Source organism: Stegodyphus dumicola, chromosome 10 (assembly GCF_044657685.1).
Source record: "Stegodyphus dumicola isolate Sdum_Otavi_A_Nest chromosome 10, ASM4465768v1".
NCBI lineage: Eukaryota > Metazoa > Arthropoda > Arachnida > Araneae > Eresidae > Stegodyphus > Stegodyphus dumicola.
The window spans coordinates 93,259,769-93,282,509 of NC_140777.1; the positions used below are offsets into that span (position 1 = coordinate 93,259,769).

At 30.9% G+C, this 22,741-nt stretch overlaps 1 protein-coding gene across 2 annotated transcripts in view; it reads right to left on the bottom strand.

Annotated features, from left to right (window-relative positions):
* The window catches only part of Ddx1 (ATP-dependent RNA helicase Ddx1), a 193,717-nt gene that overhangs the window by 162,928 nt on the left and 8,048 nt on the right, over positions 1–22,741 (bottom strand). For both annotated transcript variants that reach the window (XM_035363517.2, XM_085825251.1), the window contains one exon: positions 11,333–11,396. In XM_035363517.2, the coding sequence (XP_035219408.2) occupies positions 11,333–11,396 (64 nt within the window). The remainder of the gene's footprint in view (positions 1–11,332; positions 11,397–22,741) is intronic.

Sequence of the window (22,741 nt, forward strand, 5' to 3'; positions counted from 1 at the left end):
CGTAAGTATTGTTATGTTATTTTCTTCCTTCTGACACCAGTTGTTACATTATTTTCTTCCTTCACGTTCGTACAGGGTTCGTAGATTTGGAGTGGATAACGACGACACTTGATGAAGTATCGAAACACACTTTATTTAGCCAATATTAACAGCTCCAATAACACTTTTTAATCATCGAAGATCTTACTATAAACACTCTGGAACAATCAGTGACACAGCCTTCACACTGTCAGGCAATAATGGTGGAGACAGCTTCCTGCAAAGCATTAGATTTCAGCTCCCGACTCTGCTTGGTCGTTCTCGAAACTCCACGTACTCTCGAGACACTTCACGTTACAACTCGCAATGCACTCGACGACACACGAGCACAGCTCTCGAATCTGGTTCAGTCGTTCCTAGAGCTCAACATGCTCTCTTGATGATGTACTAACTGCGATACACTAACAGACTCCTTCATAGCACTCGATGACCCACTCGGCACTTGTTGCCCGGCTGTCAACTCGATCGACTGCGCACGGACTAATTCGCTAGACAAGACACACTCAATACTAACTATCTCGCACTCTATGCCTCTCGACGAGGCACTCTTGATACTAACTGCGGACCAGCAGGGTTTATATAGCTTTTGGCTTGTGTTCGAGAACATTCTGGGCTAAACCGGTAAGAATTCGTTCTAGAAGGTTCTCCATCCGTCCATGGTATATCGCCCATTTTGTTGCCAAATGGGCGATTTCTCACCAAATGTGGCAACCCTGCCTTCCCTTGCCCTTTTTATGGCAACCCTGAAACTGCTCTGCGAGGAAGCCATCTTACCACGCCTGTACATTTCGTAACAGTATCTTATGTATTGTATGTTAGGATTTCTTATTATGTTAGGATGACTTCACAATTGACATTGCTTTGCTCAGGGATATGTTAGCGAAAGCTTTCAAAGTAAGGTTAAAATGGATAATTGTGAAAGGATAGGAGCAGAAATTGAAAACAACTAGGTTAAGGAAAAAGGCATAATTTTGCAGTTATGTAAGAATGGCACATCTGAGGATATTAATAATGCACTTACAAGCATTAAAATAAAGCATAATCAAATTATTCAGGGATATGCGAAAGTCGGGCCTAAAAGTGCTAAAGAAATTAGTGACCTGATAGAAGTTCTCAAATTTGCTCTCGATCAAAACAGCAAGACTAACATTGCTGAGGTTAATAAAAATTAACTGATGACCTGCATATAACCCAAAATAGTCAGCAAAATGCTAATAACAACCCTAATGATGAGCGGATCAAGTTAAGAAAAATGCACAAATGAAACCTGAGTGACACTAGTGACGTCTCGATCACTTCCACAAAAAATAATTATGCGCCCCTGCTGATTAAGGATGACATGGAAATTCAGGTTATAAGCTCGCAAAATTCACAGAGGATTACCCAAGATGAAGAAGGTGAATTTATTAAACCATATAAGACTTCCAAAAAGATACCCCCAATTATCGTGTACGATGTTCAAGACTGGAAAAAACTTAGAGACGATATTAAAAAATGCACAACCCAAATGGAGTGTAACTTAAAAGGCAATGAAATTCATATTAAAGTAAAAAATTCCGACGATTACAAAAATACTACTACTTTTGTGGATGAGAAAACCATCCCATACCATTCATTTCCATTACCCAACAAAAAACCAATATGTGCGGTTATAAAAAGACTGCCTGCACACACTAACACAGAAGATATTGTAGAAGAGTTAAAAGAAAGAGGAATTCCGATAAAATCCGTCAAACTATTTACAAAGAATATCGATGGTGAGATTATTAAAATACTTATGTTTTTAGCAGAAGTTAAAAGAAGCCATGAAGGGAAAGCTATTTATAAGATCACCTACATTTTAGACCTTCTTGACCAGATCAAGTCATTCAAAACTACGCCCAGCCCTAAGCAGTGTCACAACTGCCAAAAGTACAGGCATAGTAAAAACTACTGTAAACACAAGATGTGATGTATGAAATGTGCAGAAAATCATGCCACGTTCACATGTTGGAAAAACAAAAACCTCCCTGGTACCTGCACCCTTTGCGGAAGACTTCATGTCTCGACTTATCGTGGGTGCGAAATGCACTCTGATAATATCAGAGAAAAAATTGAACTTAGCTAGATGAGAACAGTTCAAAAATGCTAAAAACAACCCCCAACCAGAGACTTGGAAAATTTCCCGCCGCTGCCTGTCAAATATTCTGCTACTAGCAGTAATAGAAATGCAAACGAGGAAAAACCAGCCCGACCAATCAGAGCACAGATAATGTTAATGAAAATAACAGCTCCACCCAAGACTTCCTAAATTCGATTAAGAATCTTATCACTCAAGGAAAATCATTATTTTAAAGATTTTTTAAAGCTAAATCCCTGTTGGTTAAAATCCAGATTGGCTGTGAAACTTTTGAACTTATAACCAGTATTAATTATGAGTTCTAGGACCTATAGCAAAATCACAAGTTTCCACATTACTGCTCCTAGCAGTCTGAACATCACTTTCTTCAATGCCAATGGCATTCGGCATAACAATGCCGAAATTCTAAAATATATAAATCAACATGACATAGATACCTTTCTCGCAAATGAAACTCATCTAAATGCTAGCAATAAATTTAAAACTCAAGGCTTCAAGACCTACAGACAAGATCGCACTCATAACAGAGAAGGTGAAACTCTTATCTTAGTTAAGAATAACTTGCATTTGGCTCACTATGACTTAATAGGCAACACAAGAACAGAATTCACGGCAGTGCATTCATGCACCAACAAACCGGTTATCTTCGTCTCAGCATATTAATGCTCTAAATAATTTCATCAGTACCAGTGATTTGAGTTGCTTTAATAATATCATTCTCCTGGTCATCACAGGCGACTTCAATTCTAAGCACACTGCTTGGAACTCCAGACGTCCCAATGCTAATGGAAATATTTTCAATAACTATGCACTTGTTAACAATCTCAAAATTTCCGGCCCTAACAACCCCACAAGGTATCATCACACAGGAACAGGTGAAGTCTTGGACATCGTCATCACTAAAAACAACCAGCAAATTCCATATCTTAGCATTAAAAACCAGCTCCAGTCAGATCATCTCCCCATAAATTTCACTTATTATGGCTTCGAGAAAAATATTCCTCTCAAAAAGATTACCAACTGGAATAAATTCACAGATACCCTGATCAAACTACCTGTGCACCCGGATCTCACCGATATTTTCTACACTGAAGATCAGATTACAAAAATTAATCATAGTATTAACACTGCGCTTGAAAAGTCTACACATTTTGAAGAATATAGGAAACCTAGACTCCTGGAACATATTCATAATAAAATTAAAGATAAGAATTGCCTGACGGAACTACAGGACCGGCGCAGAATTGCACATGACTAATTGCACGGCGCAGGACTGCTGCCTCGGCCAGCAAAAACAATTTTAATAGAAAAAATTCATGATGTTAAAACTGCCTTAGAAGAGCAGAGATCAGAGACATGGGATAATCTACTCGATACTATAGATTATAATCAAAGTACCATGTGGAAAATTGCAAAAGCATTGAGGAAAAATCAAGACTTGAATATTGGCCCTTTGAACTCCGCTAACGGCATTATTTATTCCGAAAAAGATATGGCTTGAGAAAACTTTCAGTACGAATAATGTTTATCAAGACGAAGATGTAGAAGAAGAGGTTTACAACTTCAATACCCATCTCCCTGACCGCTAATCGTATTAATCCCTCTTTTCCTACCGAAGTCAAAGAAATTATTAAAAATCTAAAAGATCATAAAGCCCCAGGATTTGACGGTGTCTAGAACAGAATACTGAAAATGTTCCTCAAAAACTATGCTGTGCTCCCATATTATAAATGCTCATTTCAGATTAAATTATTTTCCACAGCAGTGGAAGCACGTGAACATTATCACCTTTCTCAAACCTGGCAAAAATCCTAAAGAACTGAACTCATACCAGAAGTTTACTTCCAAGCATGGGGAAGGTTTCTGAGAGAATTTCAAAGAAAAGATTAACCAAACATCTCAAAGACAACATTCATCATACGAAGCAAACAGTATGGTTTCCGTGCTGGCCACAGCGCTACTCACCAGCTACTAAATGTAACAGAGTACATTGCTAATTCTTTCTCTAAAAAGAACACTATTGCAAGCTGTTTTTTTTAGATGAGAAGGCTTTCGACAAGGTGTGGCATGAGTGCTTGCTCTACAAGCTACACCTTGCTCGATTTCCCATCAACTTTATTAAACTTCTAAAAAGTTATTTAAAAAATCGTACATTCCTGGTGAAAACCAATAATACATATTCTACCCAAAAATATATCAGGGTTTGTACACATTTCTGCACACGGAAATTAAGTACTTTTAAGGACCATTAATGAAAAAAATTAAGGACCAATGTGCATATGGGAACTGATTTAATTCAATTAAAAATATTATTCTATGCCTGAATTTCACTTTTCTAATACCATCCTAAAAATAAAATAGATCCATAAGTAGTAAGCATTATTACCAAACATAAATTAATTAACATAATTATTAATAAGTTTGAGAATAAAATAAACTTCATGCAGTTTATCAAGTAGCATTAATTATTTTACAAGTAGCATTTATAATAGGTTGGACATATTTGAAAGAAAATAAGTGACATTTACGTTTTGCTAATAGTTAGCTTTATGTTGATTTTTTTTATGTCTTATTTTGTCACATACTTGGTCAGTCTATAGCAGAGGTTCTCAATCGGTGGTACGCAAGAAAAAAATAGGTGGTACACAAAGAAGCAAAGTATTTTAACTATTTATTTCAAAAATTAAAACCCCAACATCCTGATCGAGTTTTTTCTCTTAACACTCGTAAATTGATGCGATCTGAGCTTTTGTTCACAAGTGGTAGTAGTAGTAGTACTTTGGTGGTACTAAAGGTTTTCAATTTTTATTCAGATGGTACACATTAGTCAAAAGGTTGAGAATCGCTTGTCTAGAGGTTTAGTAAATAGCAGGTAGATTTTATGTCAAACGGCATAGGTTAAAATGAGAAGTATCATAATCAGCATTATTCATAATAAAAGACTGAATGTTATCACCGCTGCTGCTTGTCTAGAGAGAGACCTGCTGATTAGAACAAACCCGAAAGGCATGATGTAGGCACGGTTGGCAAGTGTTAAAAGTTAGGCTCTGATGCAGTTAGTGTCATAGCTTTGTGTAGAGTTCCAGGGATTGTAACCTAGTTAGTATACTTTCAGGTTCCAATAAGCCATTAAAGCACCAGAGGTGATAAGCTGTTTTGTATTAAGTCTCACTAGATGCAAAGAATAAGCTTTACTTGAATTTCTACATTTTTGTGTTTTATCTTGTGACCACAGTGAGTATTAATGATAGGCAATAACTCGCTTTAATATACAGAGATAATTTTTAAGGGTAAGCACTTAGTTATAAATAATTAAATTAGGTAAATAGGTAACCTTAGTCATGGATTTACATGGCCACTATTAAATTTTATTTTTTAACAATATTTGTTAAAAAAGCCCTATTAAAATCAAAACCTAATAAAATTTCACAATTGAAAATACATGTTATTTATGACACTGATTCTTAAACGATATTAGAATAATTACACATTAAAAGCTACAAAACATTTATGTTTTGTATCAACAACACTCAACAAAATATTTATCAGTCATTTTAATTTGAAGCCTTCCCAAACATTTTGGCTAGTTTATACCGATTTCCTTCTCTTTAAGCATATTTTCTAACAATAATAAGAGATTTGTCTCAATATGCAAACCAATGCTCTTGCTAGTTTCTGCATGCTTTATCTCCTAATTTGTCAACCTCTCCACAATGTACCTATGAGGGTTTACTTGATCTGGTAAAAGTTAAATTGTCCAAAACCCCCGATAGACGTGAAGCAAATTATCACTATGTCTGAAAGTAACTACAATATCGGACAAAGGTTTAAATAAGCCTCTTATTTGAAAAGAACTTAGAACAAACATAAACGCATGTTCTGATGCTAACAAAGTCAATTATATCTCACGGTGACGTAATTAAACAAGAACAGTCAAATTCAAACTAAGAAGGTGGACTAGTGGTAAAAAATTATACAATTTAATTTTAATTTATAATCTGGCTCAATATATCTATCATATGAGGAAACAGAAATGGAAAATTATAGTAAAGGCTAAAATTATAAACAATTGCGTAATTTACATAATAATAACTGCACATATCTTTGAAGAATAATTTTCATTATGTATTCAGTTTCTTTCTTCAGCATGTTTCTTTTTCGTTTTAGAATTTTTGGATTTAATTAAGGATTTCTGTTTTTATAAAATCACTAAATGCATTTAGAATGTATAGAAAAAGTGAATAATTTAATTTCTTTAGTAATATGGAATTCAGAAGAAATATGAAATATATATATGGTAAAGGCCGGTTACGGAGCTGATGTGGCAGAATTTTAAGAATTTAGTGACACACCAAACAACAAAATCTAGAAATGGCGAAACTTTTACAAATTAGACAGGCATTGGAAGCAGAATTTAGAAAGGCACTATGCAGTCGAATTTAGGATCCACAGAGATTGCATCAAATGGGAAAATGTGTATGATGCATAGCTCTGTGTATGATGCATTAAAACATATTAGATGGATCTTTGAAATTATAAGTTTTTAATTTTTGTATTAATAAAAAAATCCCCTTCTATAATGCCTGCCCAAGTGATACGATTAGAAGCATTTTTGATATTTTCCATGCTTGTGTCTAGTGAAAAGTAGAGAAAATAAAGGGAAGATAAACATGTTAAGAAAAAGATTTTAGTATCAGGAATAAAACACTCAAATATTATTCATGTCTTCATTGTTCTTCCAGACGTTCTCCAAAGAGTAAGAAATTCATCGCAAACATTCTGTAAAATACATCCATTACGCGTTGATACCATGAAGACATTTTTCACTTTGTCACATATTTCTTTAATCTTCTAGAATCGTGGGTCTATAAATCTTGCTTTCAAATCGTTCTAAATTTTCCAAGTTGCAATGTCAAAAACACTAAAGAAAAATTATCCCAACCAATTCTGTAACATCAAAAAGCCCGAAATATTTTGAAAAAAAAAAGGAGGAAAAAGTGTAAAATTACTTTTATAGATGAAACTGATGCATATTCTGAGAATTTTGAATATTCCGAGACAATTACATGGGAAAAACGCTTACTACGAAAAAATTAAAAAGAAGATATTTTTAATTAATTACATAGAATTTTGCTTTTGCTAAGAGTTGTTTCGTAAATTGTGCTTTATAGCATTATACCTTGTTATTTTTCAGATTCAAAATATTGTATAATAAGTTGCCAAAATAAAACTTTATAATATGGCAGCAGAAAATAAAATAGTTTTATTTTAATGTTATTTATCAAAGTTATAATGTTTTTAAAAAAAATCGTCGAAAAATTCTGATTTCAGAATTAAAAATTTTCTATAGAAACTGGTCTGAAAATCGCCAAAATGTTGACAAGTCGCCAAATTTAGAACAAGAATTCATACTCCCAAAAGCGAAAATTGTTTAAGAGCTCTTTATTAGAATAAATGAATTTCGAAATGCTTATGTTTCACTTCTTGCTTAGAAACTCGAGTATCCCATCATTTATATTAAAAATAGAAACAAATTCTAACCCATGAACCCATTCAAAAGATAACCATATACGTCAGTGAATCGCCAAAAATGTTCCTCCAAAATGCTAATTCACACTCAAAATGGCAGTCGTAAAAACAGACAGAAATTTCAGATGATTAAAATTAAGGACCTTTTACTGATTTTGGCCAAAATTAAGGACTTTTAAGGACCAAAAATCGATTCCAAAAAATTTAAGTACTTTTAAGGACTCTTAAGGACCGTACGAATCTTGTATATCAGAAGTGGTGTAGCTCAGGGAAGTGTGCTTGGGTCCAGTTTGTTTAATATTTATACTAATGGCATGCCGGTTCCTTTAAATACCAAAACTGTAAAATATCTTGATGATACCGCCATCTATACAAGATTCCTCAAGCTCCTAACTGGCAGTGGATAAATTAGAAATTGCAGTAAATCATATCACCCATTATTTAAATTCATGGAAATTAAGCATCAACCCTACCAAAAGTCATGTTCTGCTTAGACGTCATAGGAAACATACTCCCGTTGTAGTGAACATAATTATAACTTAATTGCAGTTTTTCAAGAGGGGTGTGGCATTTTTTGAGTAGTGGTTTCAAACACAAACACATCCTGCCTGAATACACAATCTGAAAGCAATTGACAGGCTAGAACTTTTTTTCTTAGCAAAATGAAAGTTTTTCATTCACAAAATAAAAAACATTTGAACTAAATTCTAAATTTTGCTTATTTATCAAAGCATACATAAATCATAATAATAACACAGAAGGGAAAATCAAATTTATATTGATTTTTATATTTATCGATTGATATTTGTATTGATTTATATTAATCTACAGTTTTCTACCAGCAAACCATTTTCATTGGTTGTATTTTGTAATTCAAAATATTCATAACTGAGGTTTTTTTTTTATTTTATTTTTTGAGAAGTACAAATCAAAATTAATACAATCGATACATTCAAATCTCTGAATAAGATTTATACCCCATTGTAAATTAATTAACTTTTGTTTTAGATTTTCTGATTCCTTCATTATTCATGTTCCTTTTTTAATATTAATGAAAACAATGTAAACCCAGACTTTAAATAATTAAAATCTTGAAATCTTTTCAAGAATATATTAGCAGCAAATACATAATTCAAACGCATTCATCGGCCATATGAAATTAATTGGGGGCCGCAAACAGCCCAGTTCCACTAGTTTGAGACCACTGTGTCTGTTGATTATGCATAAACTATTAAGCTTTGGTGCATATTAATTGCTTCAAAATTAATTCAGTACTATCGGATTATCCACCCAAAAAGAATCGCCGAGCAAAGCGCTATGTTGCCAAAGTAGGTTACCCAGAATTTTACGACAATGTATTTATCTGGAAACTCATTAATGGTTGTGCGCACATTATGCTGTCATCTATCTCAAAAGCAACGATAGTAATTTGAACAGTTTTAACTTGAGGGTTATAATTGTTGTTTCTGCTTGTTTTCATTAACTGATGGAGTTGTAATGAATCATAATGCCACTGTGTGGAAAGCATTGTATTTTTTCTGAAATATGGCATTTTGCTTATTAGTACAGAACATAGAAATACGCATTTCATTAATTCATGCAATTCTCTAAATTTGTTTTTAATTTAAAAAAGGTCAATTTGTACATGAACGGCAGTTCAAGTTTGCTCTGCAATCCCAAAAAATTTACAGTTCTCCAGTTTTTACTTCCTTGTACAAAGAAAAGTAACTGTAATCACGAAAATTTTCAGGCTGCATATTTCAACAAAAATATCCATTTTGAGCACTATCAAATGCAATTTAACAATATTTTTCCGTGACATCTATATGTAAGGACAGAATAAAGGACTCCTTTTTTTTTTTTTTTTTCCCCTTCCAAACGGGTTGCAAAAAACGATCTAAAATGGATTCAGAAGAGATTTTTTCACGACGTCTGTGCTTATATACCACGTATCTCACATAACTCAAAAACAAGTAGCCTCAGAACATTAAAATTCCGTATGTAGGACTGCTATAACATGTAGTTGTGCACCTCCCTTTTTGGTTGCAATCGGCTGCGCCAAAAGTTGTATATATATATATATATATGTACTAAAGAATATTGATTAAATTATCTCCTAAGATTCATTTCAGTAGAATTATCTTAAAAGAGTGAATCCATACTTGTCCATACTTGTTTGTAGGTTCAATTTCGAAAAATGTTTTAAAGTAAGATAATTCTACTAAAATTAATCTTAGGAGGTAATATAATCAATGTTCTTTAGTAAATAAATTATTATTAACTTACTTTGCAGCAATTACACAAGTAGTAGAATAACTTGATTTCGCACTAAGTGAATTATATATATACACACACACACACACACACACTGTTACTCAGCGCTTTGAGCTCAGTTTTTTATTTCTTATATGTTGGTAAATTGTGCATTTTTTGCTTTAAAAATGATTGGTGCTGCTCTTATCATTGGGTTAAGGTTTTTCCGGTTAAGGTTCTTTTAGTTAATCTGCATGCAATAGTTGTATAATTATCAACAATTTAAAAGTTGTTCACGTGTGGCTAAGCCAATTTTTTTTTTTACTATAACAGCCATATTTATTTACATTTGGCACTTATCAGAATAGTGAATTAAGGTGGTTTCTGCACCTTCCGTGTCTTTTTGCTAAGTGGGGCCAAAAGTAAACTTTCATTTTTGTGCAACGAAAAATCTGCCTTATTGCCCGCTGGCCAAATTGATTGTTTTTGTGCAGAAATTCCAATTTTAATTGTAAAAATTCGTTTTTTAACTGTTTTAAATTTTTTGGTCTTTTATTTTTTTCTATATTTTCAATTTTTATTGAAGATATTTGGAGGTTTTATGCATTTTTTCCTTACGCAAAGTGACAACTGAATGAGAAATGTATCTCTATTGAAATTCGTGGAAGTAAGTTTAAGTGAAACGCAGCAAAAAATTAATATAATTTAATAATTCGTCCTAGAAAGTTATGTGATGTCTGCATCAGATTTTTTTAAATCAAAACAGACTACACTGCACACAGATAGAAGACCACGAAAGCAGAAAGGTAATTTAATTAATTTGTTACTGTTTTATGAAATTTTGAGAATTTCATTACAGATGTTTGTTTTATGTAATTTTTATTGTTTCAATATGGATGTTTCTTGCATGTTTAGTTTGTTTATACATGGCTATTTTATGTAATTTCCAGGATGCCATCCTTTTTTAAAATGGCTACTATTTTTCACAAGTTAGGTTGGCAAAAATTAGTCACCAATGACTGGCAACTTAGCAGGAAAGTTGAGTAGATTAACATGAGGGTGCTGTTAATTCTATATGATAAGCAGAGTGATGTTTCATCTATCAGCATATTTCAAATGAAAATTAATTTCAAGCATAAACGTGTAATATAAAATAAGGTAAAAGAAGTAACCATGTAATTTCAAGTTCGCATAAGTTGTGATATTATTGTATATAATACTATTAAAAAATTACTATTAAAAAATTAAAACTTAAAAAAATATTTATCTTCATATCAATGGCATAAATCCAAAATTTAATTACTATCACAAACTACACTAATATATTCTAACAAAGAATAAAACTTAGCACAAATATAATACAGTTTCAAAAAGCCTTATTTTGTAATTTACCATGAGAACATCACCACCTCCTAGGATTAGAGGTATGGCTTCTGCCTGAACATCAGTCGGCAAGCTAAAAAAAATAAAAAACTTTCTAAAATATTTACAATATATTAATTAATAATAAAAATACTAATAAAGTATTAACTAGAAGCTGGTAAAAATATATTTTATTTAAGAATGCAATCATATATCTATAACAAGTACTTTATTCAATTTTTCAATCATGCTCTAAAATTTAAAATGGCCTTTCAAATATATTTTTCTTAAAGGTTTCATTTTATCTTATTTTTCACATCTAGAAGAAACTGTCTAGTGAAAGCCACAACCAGCTAAGCGGTATTTTGTAAAACATCAACATTTTGCGAACTGCGTATATTTTTAAGCACATATTGGGCATCATAGATATGATATGTATAGACTTTTTATTAAATGTACTTTAAACTAAATTACTTGATGGGAATAATGATTCAAAAAATCAGAACGTACAGTGGTATTTTGGTACATGCCATTAATCCGTTTCAGATCATTGAACGCATAGCAAATGAAATTTCCCAATATACTATGCATAAATGAAACACCATACATAATACCGTACATAAACATTTTTCAGCTATACAAATCAAAGGAAATTTTGCTCTAATGTCTCTTAACTTTGTTTCGCAATTGATTTGGTACTGTTCCATTATTGAGACTGGATCCAGATATCATCAAAAGCTGATAATGTGGCAAAAAGATTAGAAGCATAAAATAACTGCCAAAATATTTGCAATACATTTAAGTTAAAGAAAAATCCAAGACAAAAAAAATAACATAACAGATACTTATTAATAAAATTAGAAATTTTTAACATAAATTAAATAACTTGCCAAAGAAATCAAGTGACAAAAATTGTAATATGACGACTTGGAGTAACTGCTTCCCCTGACTATGGTTTTCTGTATTATATCCTGGAAAGACTTTACTGCATAGTTACAAAGATGACACTCGACATGTAGATAGACGTGGCTGAATTGAACATAACTTTTATTGGAGGATACAAACTAATTATCAAAAACACATTTTTCATCATATAGGATCGTGGGTGCAACACGCACCCCACAATTTTATATAGAGTATCCCATTTTAGATAATGGTATAGTTAGTAGCACAAAAAGAAAATGAAGCGAAGCAGTATCTAGACTGCAGGAGAGCTGAAGCTAAAGATGTACAGTTATCCAATATGAAGGATCGCCAAGAAAAGGTTTTGGTTTAGATTAGAAAGGCTTCAGTTCTCAAAATTATGAGTTTAGGTTCTGAATTAGTTACGTCATCAGCGTTATGCAAGCCATAAAAGATGGATTGATCTAGATATGATGCAGTCCAGAAAAGTTATTACGATTTTTAAAATACAGAGGGGAATTACAGGGTTACCACTAATTTAAATTATAATTTTGATATACATGTTTTTTATCTTACATATATATATATACACTTTTGGTATTGCCAATTGCAATAAAAATGGGAGGTACACAAAATTTCAACGTTACGTGGATAAAAGTTTTAGAGTTATGCAAGATACGTACATACATATACATGTCCCCAAAAAAATCCATTTTCGAATTAAGAGCCTTTTAGTTTGTCGTATGCAAAAACGTCATGCAACAAGATAATCAATATGGATTTCGGAAACAGTCAAAATGGATATTTCGGCTGAATCCAAAATTTTTCGTGATTACAGTACTTTATTTCCAAAAGAACAAATTAATGACAGAAGGCATTTACACTCCCCATTCTAGAGATGAAAAAAACTATTACCTGATTAAAATATATTCAATTATAATTACACTGCTATCACTTATGATAGTTATAATAAATATAAAACACCTACTTTCTATTACTGCAGATATTAAAACTACTCAGAAAACTAACACGAGAATCATCAAAGTGTTAATATTCAAAATAAAATTATACCATATTAGAAAACTATTTTATTACTCCATTATCTACAACATTTATATTTATATGAAAATGAATATAAATATTTAAGTACTAATAAATGCATCACAATTTAAATATTTTAGTATTAAACCTAATTATCATGAATTTAATGAGATTATTATGATTCTAATTCCACCATGCTTTTATTGCTGAATTCCCAAAATTTGAAAATTACAAATTAAGCTAATAAATTTATTACACAAGTCAGGAAATAGTAGTAATGCTTAGCAAATAAATCATTATGGATCAACCACTTCATTGTTTGCCCCGAGAGAGATTTGTATGTTTGAGAAATGTCATCAGTAGCTTCAAACTAGCTTTGAACCCTAATACAGCGTATATATATATATACAGTCAAAAGTCGTTAATTCGGACACCCATAATCCGGACCTCAAAGCTACAAACTTTCTGCGCATGCGTCGCACGTAAGACCTTTACGGCTGAGAATATGCGTGTGTGTGTGTGCGCAAAATACGTTTACGAATGTGCGTTTAATGTATAACGGACAGTATAAGCTAAGCTAAAATTATCTAATTCAGTTAATGTTGCAGATTGCGTTGTTCCTTAATATTCGAATTGGATTCATTCTTATTCTAATGAATTCTTATTATTTTTTGCATACTGTTCGAGTAATTTTATAAAAGTAAGCTTGAACTTTCGATTATGTTGAATAGAATTTCTGATATATATTTACTAATATGTAAAGGATCCACAAAGCGAAAGTATTTTTCGCTTTGTAGATTAAACAAAAAGTGGAATTGCTGCAAAAAATGGATAAAGGCATATCCTTTGTTTATCTTTAACACCGCGGTGCGCAATGAATTGGAAGTTGATCTGTCAGCACTATCCTTATCTTCAGGGCAGATGTTTTTATTTTATTTGGCTTATAATTCCTTACTAAATGTAGTATTTCATCTCAATGTATTCCATCTTTGATATGATTTAAATCAAATTCCTCGTCATTATAATTCGCTTTCGATAACGAAGAAAGTGACAGAGGTTATCGAAAACAAAAAAATTTCGATTAACAAATTAGTCCGTATTCTCGACACAGCAATTATAGGACTTGAACAGCATAACTTTGTAACTGAACAAGAAATTATGTCTGTTTATAGAATTAAAGAGAATGTATTATCACCTAAAAAACGAAGCAACTTAAACAACTTACATTGAAAGAAATGTTTAATAAAGTAAACAAATAAATATTAAGCTTTTTTTTTTGTAAATTTTGATACCCTTTAGATCATAATTGTTCTTTAGTTCATAAATTACGGTTTCATATTTTTAATTTTATAATTTCTGCATGCCATCTTACCAGATTTAAACTGATGATCTATAATCCAGAAAAATCGATAATCTGGAATCGCCGAAGTCCCGACGAGTCCGGATTAACCCCTTAACTGCCGCGGGCGTATATATACGCCTTGCTCAGCCGATGCGTTAACTGCCCCAGATGCGCAGCCAATGCGTTAACTTTGCGAATAATTTTAGGTGTAGCAGCGCAAAGCAAATGATAGCAGTTTGAAAGGACATATATATACGCCTGGGGCAGTTAACGCATCGGCTGAGCAAGGCGTATATATACGCCCGCGGCAGTTAAGGGGTTAACAACTTTTGACTGTATAAGATAAAAATAGTAGTTTTCTATTTTTAATTTCTAAAGTACATTTTACATTGCTTTACAATTAAGAAAATGTGGATTGTTTTTTTAAGTTTAAATAATTAATTTTAATATAAATTTCATGAATACATAAAAGAACATTTTGGTTTTATATTGGCAACAACAATTTTTACAAAAGACATTTCAAGACAGGAACTGTAAAATATTACAATTATGATTATAAAATTCAAGCAAAGATTTTAAAAAACTGTAAACTTTTATAGTTATTTCTTGAAAAATTAGAACATTCCTTAGATTATTTTTATAGAAAAATGAAATTGCAGACTTTCAAAATTTCAATCGAATTTCCAATTTGCCTTTACTGTTCAAAATGGTATCTTCAAGATTTTGTTAAAGAATTATTTAGATCAAAATTTTATAATTCCCCCCACACACACACACACACAATTTTATTTCCATTGTTTCGCTAATACTTTTGTCTAAAAAGGGTTTTTTCCTGTCACTAAGCCTTTTTCTTGAAGGGGGTAAGATTAAAAAATATGTAAATCAAAATTATAATTTAAACTATTAGTAACCCCTTAATTCTCTCTCTCTCTCTAGTCTAAAAATCATAACATTTCTGGACTGCATAATTTCTAGATCATTCCATCACGTAAGCCTTGCTGCTGATGTAACTAATTCGAACCTAAACTCAAAACTTTGAGAACTGAAGCTTTCTAAACTAAACCAAAACCTTCTTTTAGTAAGCTTCCATATCAGATAACTGCACTTTATCTTCTGCCTCTCTTCCTGTAATGATGCTATTTCACTGTGGTCTCTTTCTATCACAAGAATGTAAGAAATGTAAATATTCTTGAATAGGTATGATTAGAGTGCCACGTAAATTGTGGCCATAAATTTCAATTGAAATAAAGTTGAATGTTTATTCTTGCTCGGCTGCCAAGTTTCCTCAACAGCATTGCTATGTCTTTTTCACTACATTTGTGCTGTGTGATCAGTATATATATATATATTACATAGCTTTTATATAGAATCATATTGGCGTGATTAACTGAAGCCCCAAGAAAAAATGCAGTAGTAGGGTTTGACATGTTTTCAAACCCGGTTTTTAAGGTAAATTTGTCACATTTGAAAACTGGTTTTCTTTCTTAATTAAGAAAACTGGTTTAAAGATTTGATATTATTATGTACAATTTAATTTTAAATTTATTTGATTTGCTATTCATTCTATGCAACTGGCAGCAAACACATTTTTTTCATCATTGGCCAGTGATTATGCACTCATGGAAAAGACATGCATAGCCGATTTATTTTAAGTTAGTACATATGTGCAATTGGTCACGAGTCACAACAGGTCCGCTTAATATTGTTCAGTGAAAACTGTAAACAAAAATATACAGTTGTTATATTTGGTAAAAATAATGTAAGTATGTTTCTAATTTCTATGTATTTTTCATTTTACATTTTAAAACTTTTATTTTATTAAATTTCTTCTCTCAAAAATTAATGTAAAATAAAAAGTTCTGGCTTCTGCTTAATGGAATTTTATAATACACTGGGTGTTAATATAATCCATATTTTCTTTTGCAGTGTTTTGATATAAATTATATCTTTATCAAGCTTTGGAATTAGATTATGAAGAAGAGTGTTTTTAAAGTTCCTAAAAAATGTGCAGATTAGATTTCCTTAAATTAGATTAATACTAATAGTTAAAATAATAAAATAAACTTCAAAAATATTTATTTAATAGCTTGAATTTCATTTTTAGATAAAAATGAATAAGTCAGAGGTTTGGAATAGTTTTAAAAAGTTAGGGATAGACAAGGTAATCTGCAATCATTGTAACAAAATGTTGAGCTGCAAAGGATCATGTATGAGCAATCTATATAATCATTTGAAAGTAGTTCATAAAATAATTATTGAAAGAAATCCGAAACGATCAGCGAAGATAAAATGCTTGGGTATTCCTCTCCTTCAAAAAAACAAATGAATATTTTAAATTTTATGAAAGTGAAAAAGAATAATTTAGAAGAAATCAGACCAAAACCTGAATGGATTTTCTATTAAAGCATTACAAAGCATTCTAGCATACAAATAGTTCATTCATACGAGAGTCTCAACAACAAGGCTATTCATAACAAGAAACAACTCTAGAGTAATGAATCTTATTCATGCGTTTTAAGCAAACTATTATTGAAACCGTTATTGAATTAGATTCAATAATTCAAAAAATTCTCTATAACCTTAGACAAGTGGACTAGAAAAAGAAACCATAAATATTTAAATATTAATATATACACCACTTGACAAAAGAATTCAAGTTGAGATTAGTGCCGGTTCCTGTGATGCTCAGAGAACAATAAAAATGATATCTGAAAATGATACAAAATTTCTACTTGAATCTAGAAACTGACATACTTGCAGCAACAAATGATGGTGCTGCTATTATGAAAAAAAATGCCAAATTATCATCTATAATTAATCACTAATATTATTATTAGTTGATTCATTATAGATGACAATTTGCCAATAGCAATTACAAATGATAATTTGCTATTCACACACCATCCACTTAACAGTTACTGATGTGTTATATAAACATAGAGAATGGCTGAAGCCAAAATGTTTCAAGCGAGGAATCTGAAAATGAATATGAATATAGTGATTATGAAGATTCTTTTTATTATGTTTGTAACCGAGAACATTCTATTCCTAATTTGTCTGACAATTACAAACAATCAGTTTCACAAATTAGAAAAATTTGTAAATTCTCCAATAGGAATCTCCAGTAAGAAACAACATTCTACAAAATTACATCAAAAAAGAAAAAGGAAAGGAATTAAATTTAATTCTTGACTGCAAAACACAGTGGAATACTATGGATGACATTATTGGAAGCTTTCTGGCAGTAAAAGAATGTGTTGTTTTAGCATTGAATGATACTGTTTCTTCTTGTATATGGAATGAAGCTCAATGATTTATTCTAAACTTTTAGAACTTCATAAAGTCTTCGGGCTGATTTGTCTAGCAGCTGAAAGCTTAGGGCAACAAGATGCCAATTTATTAACAACTGAAGGTATATTTGAATTTCTGTTAAATTAACTAAAAAATTTAAACATTGAAGTAGGTTTGAAATTATTATATATACTTTAGAAGAACAAATTCAAGAAAGTAGAATTATCAACTCTTTTGCTGCATTTTCAAAATCCAAAAAATATTTCTAGTTCAGCGAAAAAATCTAGTGTACTTTCTTTAGTTTCAAAAACCGAAATTATTACGTTATCTGGAAAGATAGTGTCTAGAAAATTTTCGAATTCTTATGTGGAAACCGATTCTGATGAAGAGCAAATCGAAAAAACTACTCATTAGAATAATGCTGTTTTAAAAGAAGACATGGAAAAATCAGTTCATAAGTTTCTTGAAGACCCTGAAGAAAAACTTACAAATCTAACGACACAAAAAGATGAATTTTCATTATTTGAAGCAACAAATAAAAGAACAAAAATCTTAGATTTGCTATTTGATGCCCTGAAAACTATAAAACCAAGCTCAGTAGCTAGTGAACTAGTATTTTCAATTTCAGGAAATTATGTCCAAAATAAGAACAAGACTTAGCCACCGTTCAGTGATATTTTATGTTTTTCAAAATCCTTTTTCCTTAAATTAAAATTAGTGAAAATAATATAAATATTTGAAATTTATGTTTGAGTTTTCTTTATTTTGTGTAAGCACTATGTAAATGTAATCCTTTTTTTTTTTATATATTTTGACTTTAATATTGATTTTGTTATTTTGTGTAAGTAACATGTATATGTAATCGTTAATTTTTTTTTTAATTTTTGACTCTGATTTTGATTTTGTTATTTTATATAAATTAAATATTTTTCCTATTCTATATTTTGACAAAAATTTGAAAACCAGTTACAACCTTTTTTTTTTTTTTTTTTTTTTTTTTTTTTTTTGTATTTGCACAATTCAGGCTTAAGAAAATGTGACATGTTCCTAAATATTATAAGCATACACAAAAAAGAATCTGACTATGGGAAATGGTAATTTATTCAATATCAACATGACATTAGTTATTTAATATATACATGCAGAAGGAATTTAATATAAATATGTATTTATAGCATTTTGTAGAATTCTATTTACAGTTTATTTAAAATAACAACATAATTTAACAGAACTTATTTAATGAATACATTTATTATCATGTTTAATACAATTATATAAGCAATTAAATCAACAACAAATATTAAAAAATACAGGGAAACTCTCAAGATTATTAGACATACCAAAAAATTCTACTTATTCCTTTATTCAATAAAATTTTGTAAAAAAAAAAAAAAAAGTAAACACAGTGGAAAATTAATTTTTTTACGGACCCTTCTGGTGAACACAGTTCAGCGATTCCTGCTAAGGATATCTCAGACATCTGCTATGGTTTCTCTTTCCAAGGATGCAAGATTGAAAATAGTAAGCATAATGAGTATTTTACACAAAAAACAGCTATACTGACACAATGCAATTACGAAAAATCAATTAGATCATTAACTGTTAGTTTCACGCACATGCATAGATCGGAAACAGTTGGTTTCGCACATGCATAGACAGTAACCATTTGCTTCTCACCAATGCAAAAATGCATCAAACCAATGTTCTTGCCAACACTGCTGCAAAAGACAGGTACTAAATGGATTTTGTCTATCGGAATTTGGAACACATTATTCATTATTTATTACATTACAGAAAATTTCCAGTCTGTTAGGAGGTAGAAGTGACAGTTTGTTGAGTGCTTTTGGAAAAGAAAAGCTAATAGCAAATTGTGTATTAAAGAGAAAATGCACACAGAATTCTTGAGAATTTAACACAAACTTGAAAGTCAACTTAACAGTACTAATAAGAAAAAGGCTATTTCATGCCTAATATTAAAAAAAGGAACTATTTCTCATCAAGTGGAAAGATAAACCACTAAAACACTTGCATTTGGGCCATTGAAAAGTCTAAAATTGCTATTGAAGTGGACTACAGTTTTTCTCAATGCCTTGCTAAGGAAACGTTTCAGAGAATCCAGGAATTTAACATAGTTAGGTCTTGTGACCTTTCCTTTTATCAGACTGGTTGGCCTGCATATAACATAGTATCAACCAGAACTTGTCATAATATACTGCAGCTAGAACCTATCATTGAATCTGTATACTTTCGATTTATTTTTATGAAAAGTTTCATATTGCATTTTGCATCTGCAGGTGTGACATCAGCTTTATGCCATTTTAACTAAACATAAATCTAATTTGTCAAAGATCAACAAGTTCAGAGTCAGTGATCTGACACTCAAATTACATGTGTGGTGAATACATGATCTGAAAACAGCTGATGGGCTAGAATTTTTTTTTTTTTTAACAAAATTAAAATTTTTATACACAAAATAAAATATTTTAACTAAATACTGTACTTCTTGCCCTATAAGATGCACTGAGATTTATCAGGTCTGAATCTATGAATCTTGGATCAGACAAAAAAGGATCTATTTAACTAGTAATGATAACACTTTATAAAATAAAAACAGAGCTGTTACATCACAAAATTAGCAACTATATCAGTGTTTATTCATTATAGAATCCCAAAAATTTGTCATAACTACTGCTAAAATCATATGAATTTATTTTCACTTTGGTTGTCCCTGTCACTAGGTTTGTCAATTTCCACACACACAATGTTATTATACGGAACCAGAAGAATTACTTGATGGTAATCAACATCTATTATTACCACAGCATTCCATTCAGATTATTTATAAAGGGACTGCCCGGATGTAGTAAACCAAATTTATTATTAAATCTTATTAATGCCTTTGAAAAGCCAAAAGATTTAAGATTAGATTTTGAGGCATTATTATACATATGCACAAAACATATAAATGAACCCAAATATTCTAAATTACAACATATACTTTCTTTGAAGATATTGAAAAAGATGATATCCTTAAAACTAAGAAATTAAAAAATACAAAAGGAATATTAAATTTTTATGATAAATATAAAAAAGAAGAAGTGTTATTTTCATCAGATTTAAATGAATTTATAACAGTTGATAATTTATATCCATCGCGTAAAAATCTTGTTGTTTATAATGATTGCGTAACAGAAAGAAATCAAAAAGATATTGAAGATATGTTTATTGGAGGAAGAAAGAAAAATGCGTCTATTATTTACATATTGCACGACTTTTATTCATCTCCTATCACTATTAGGAAAAATTGCAATTAATTTATATTTTTTAATACACAATCTACAAAAATTCAACAAATAATAAGAGATGTTGACGGCTATATCTCAAAAGAAGAATTAAAAAAACATATATTTCCTGATAGTTTCTTAATGCTTGATTTAAAAAATCCCAAAATAAGATACCAAAGGAATTTTGATCCAATAATTACGGAAGAATATTTAGAGAAAAATGAATATGTGTACAGAAAAAGTTATAAAAAATTTAAAAAGATAAACATATTATTATCAATCAGTATATTTGTTTAAAGTGCATCAGGTTTATCAGCTTTTGCAAATATACCTCTTACTGCTTTAAGTGTAAGTACAGGAGTTCTTGAAATCATTCGAGAAAGTAACAATATTTCAGAAAGAAAAGAACAACATAGACGACATTATAACTTTTATAAACAATTATTAAATTTACTGAAAGCTAAATCCATTACTGAAGAAGAATTTTATCTAAGAGAGCGAGATTTAATTAATACTTTAAAATATTTTCCTGATGAAAAATATGTAAAAAAAGCACAATTAAATGGATACAAATATATTCATAAATCCAAAGAATTTTCCTAATACGTGCAGGTGGTCTATAAACTTCATGAAAATTTGAACATCTTAAAACTATGATGTTTCATACATAGGCTGCTGATAATCATGGAAGTCCAGCCTAAACGTAGTCATTCAAAATGAGAATCATGATGCTAGCAAATTTTTAATAAAAAAAATTCCCAACCATTGTATCAGTTATTATGAATCAGATGACAGGATTTTCCATAAATGGCCCCAAGGTCTTTTGACCTTATTCTATAAGACAGATCTAAATGCTGTGTACAAATTATCATTATTGAAAACAATGCAAGAATTAAGAGCTTTACATTCTGAGTACACAGACATCAATGACTATAGCCCCCGTTCACAAGAGCAGATTCGAGCGGTAGCGAAAACCGGTTCTTCCAACGTGTCCCGTTTACATGGGACAAGCATTAACTGCCTCGCCGAATTGGAGGTAGAACTTGGTTGAATGTTCCTTACCTCTCAGAAGCAGGGCAAATGGGGAGATTTCCCGTACTATACTGCGTGGTTCACTTAATTTTAGTTACTGCTCGCTGGACTGTCAGCGAAACAATCGCGCTGATAGATGTCTGGGGATGTGATAGCATACCCCTCAAAATTAGACAGAACTGTACAACTGTACGGAAATTATAGACAAATGCAGACAAGGTTATCTGATGCTAGGTATTCCAGAAATATCGTTCAAATTAAAACTAAAGTTAAGACAAGTGTATATCGGCTTCAACACGACAAGGGACTTGGTACATTTTGAATGATTTTTTTTTTAAAAATTTTAAGCATTTTCATCTACTTTTTATGAATATTATTAAATGGTTTTGTGAAATAAAATAACTTTAAGCTGAAAAAAGTTTTTGCTAGTAATTTTTTTAATTTAAATTTTTGAAGAAAAATTTTACAATTAAAATGTTTTTCTTCTCCTACAATTTTCAATGTCTCCCCCAGTTTTTTTATTGTATTTATTAGATTGTTCTTAAT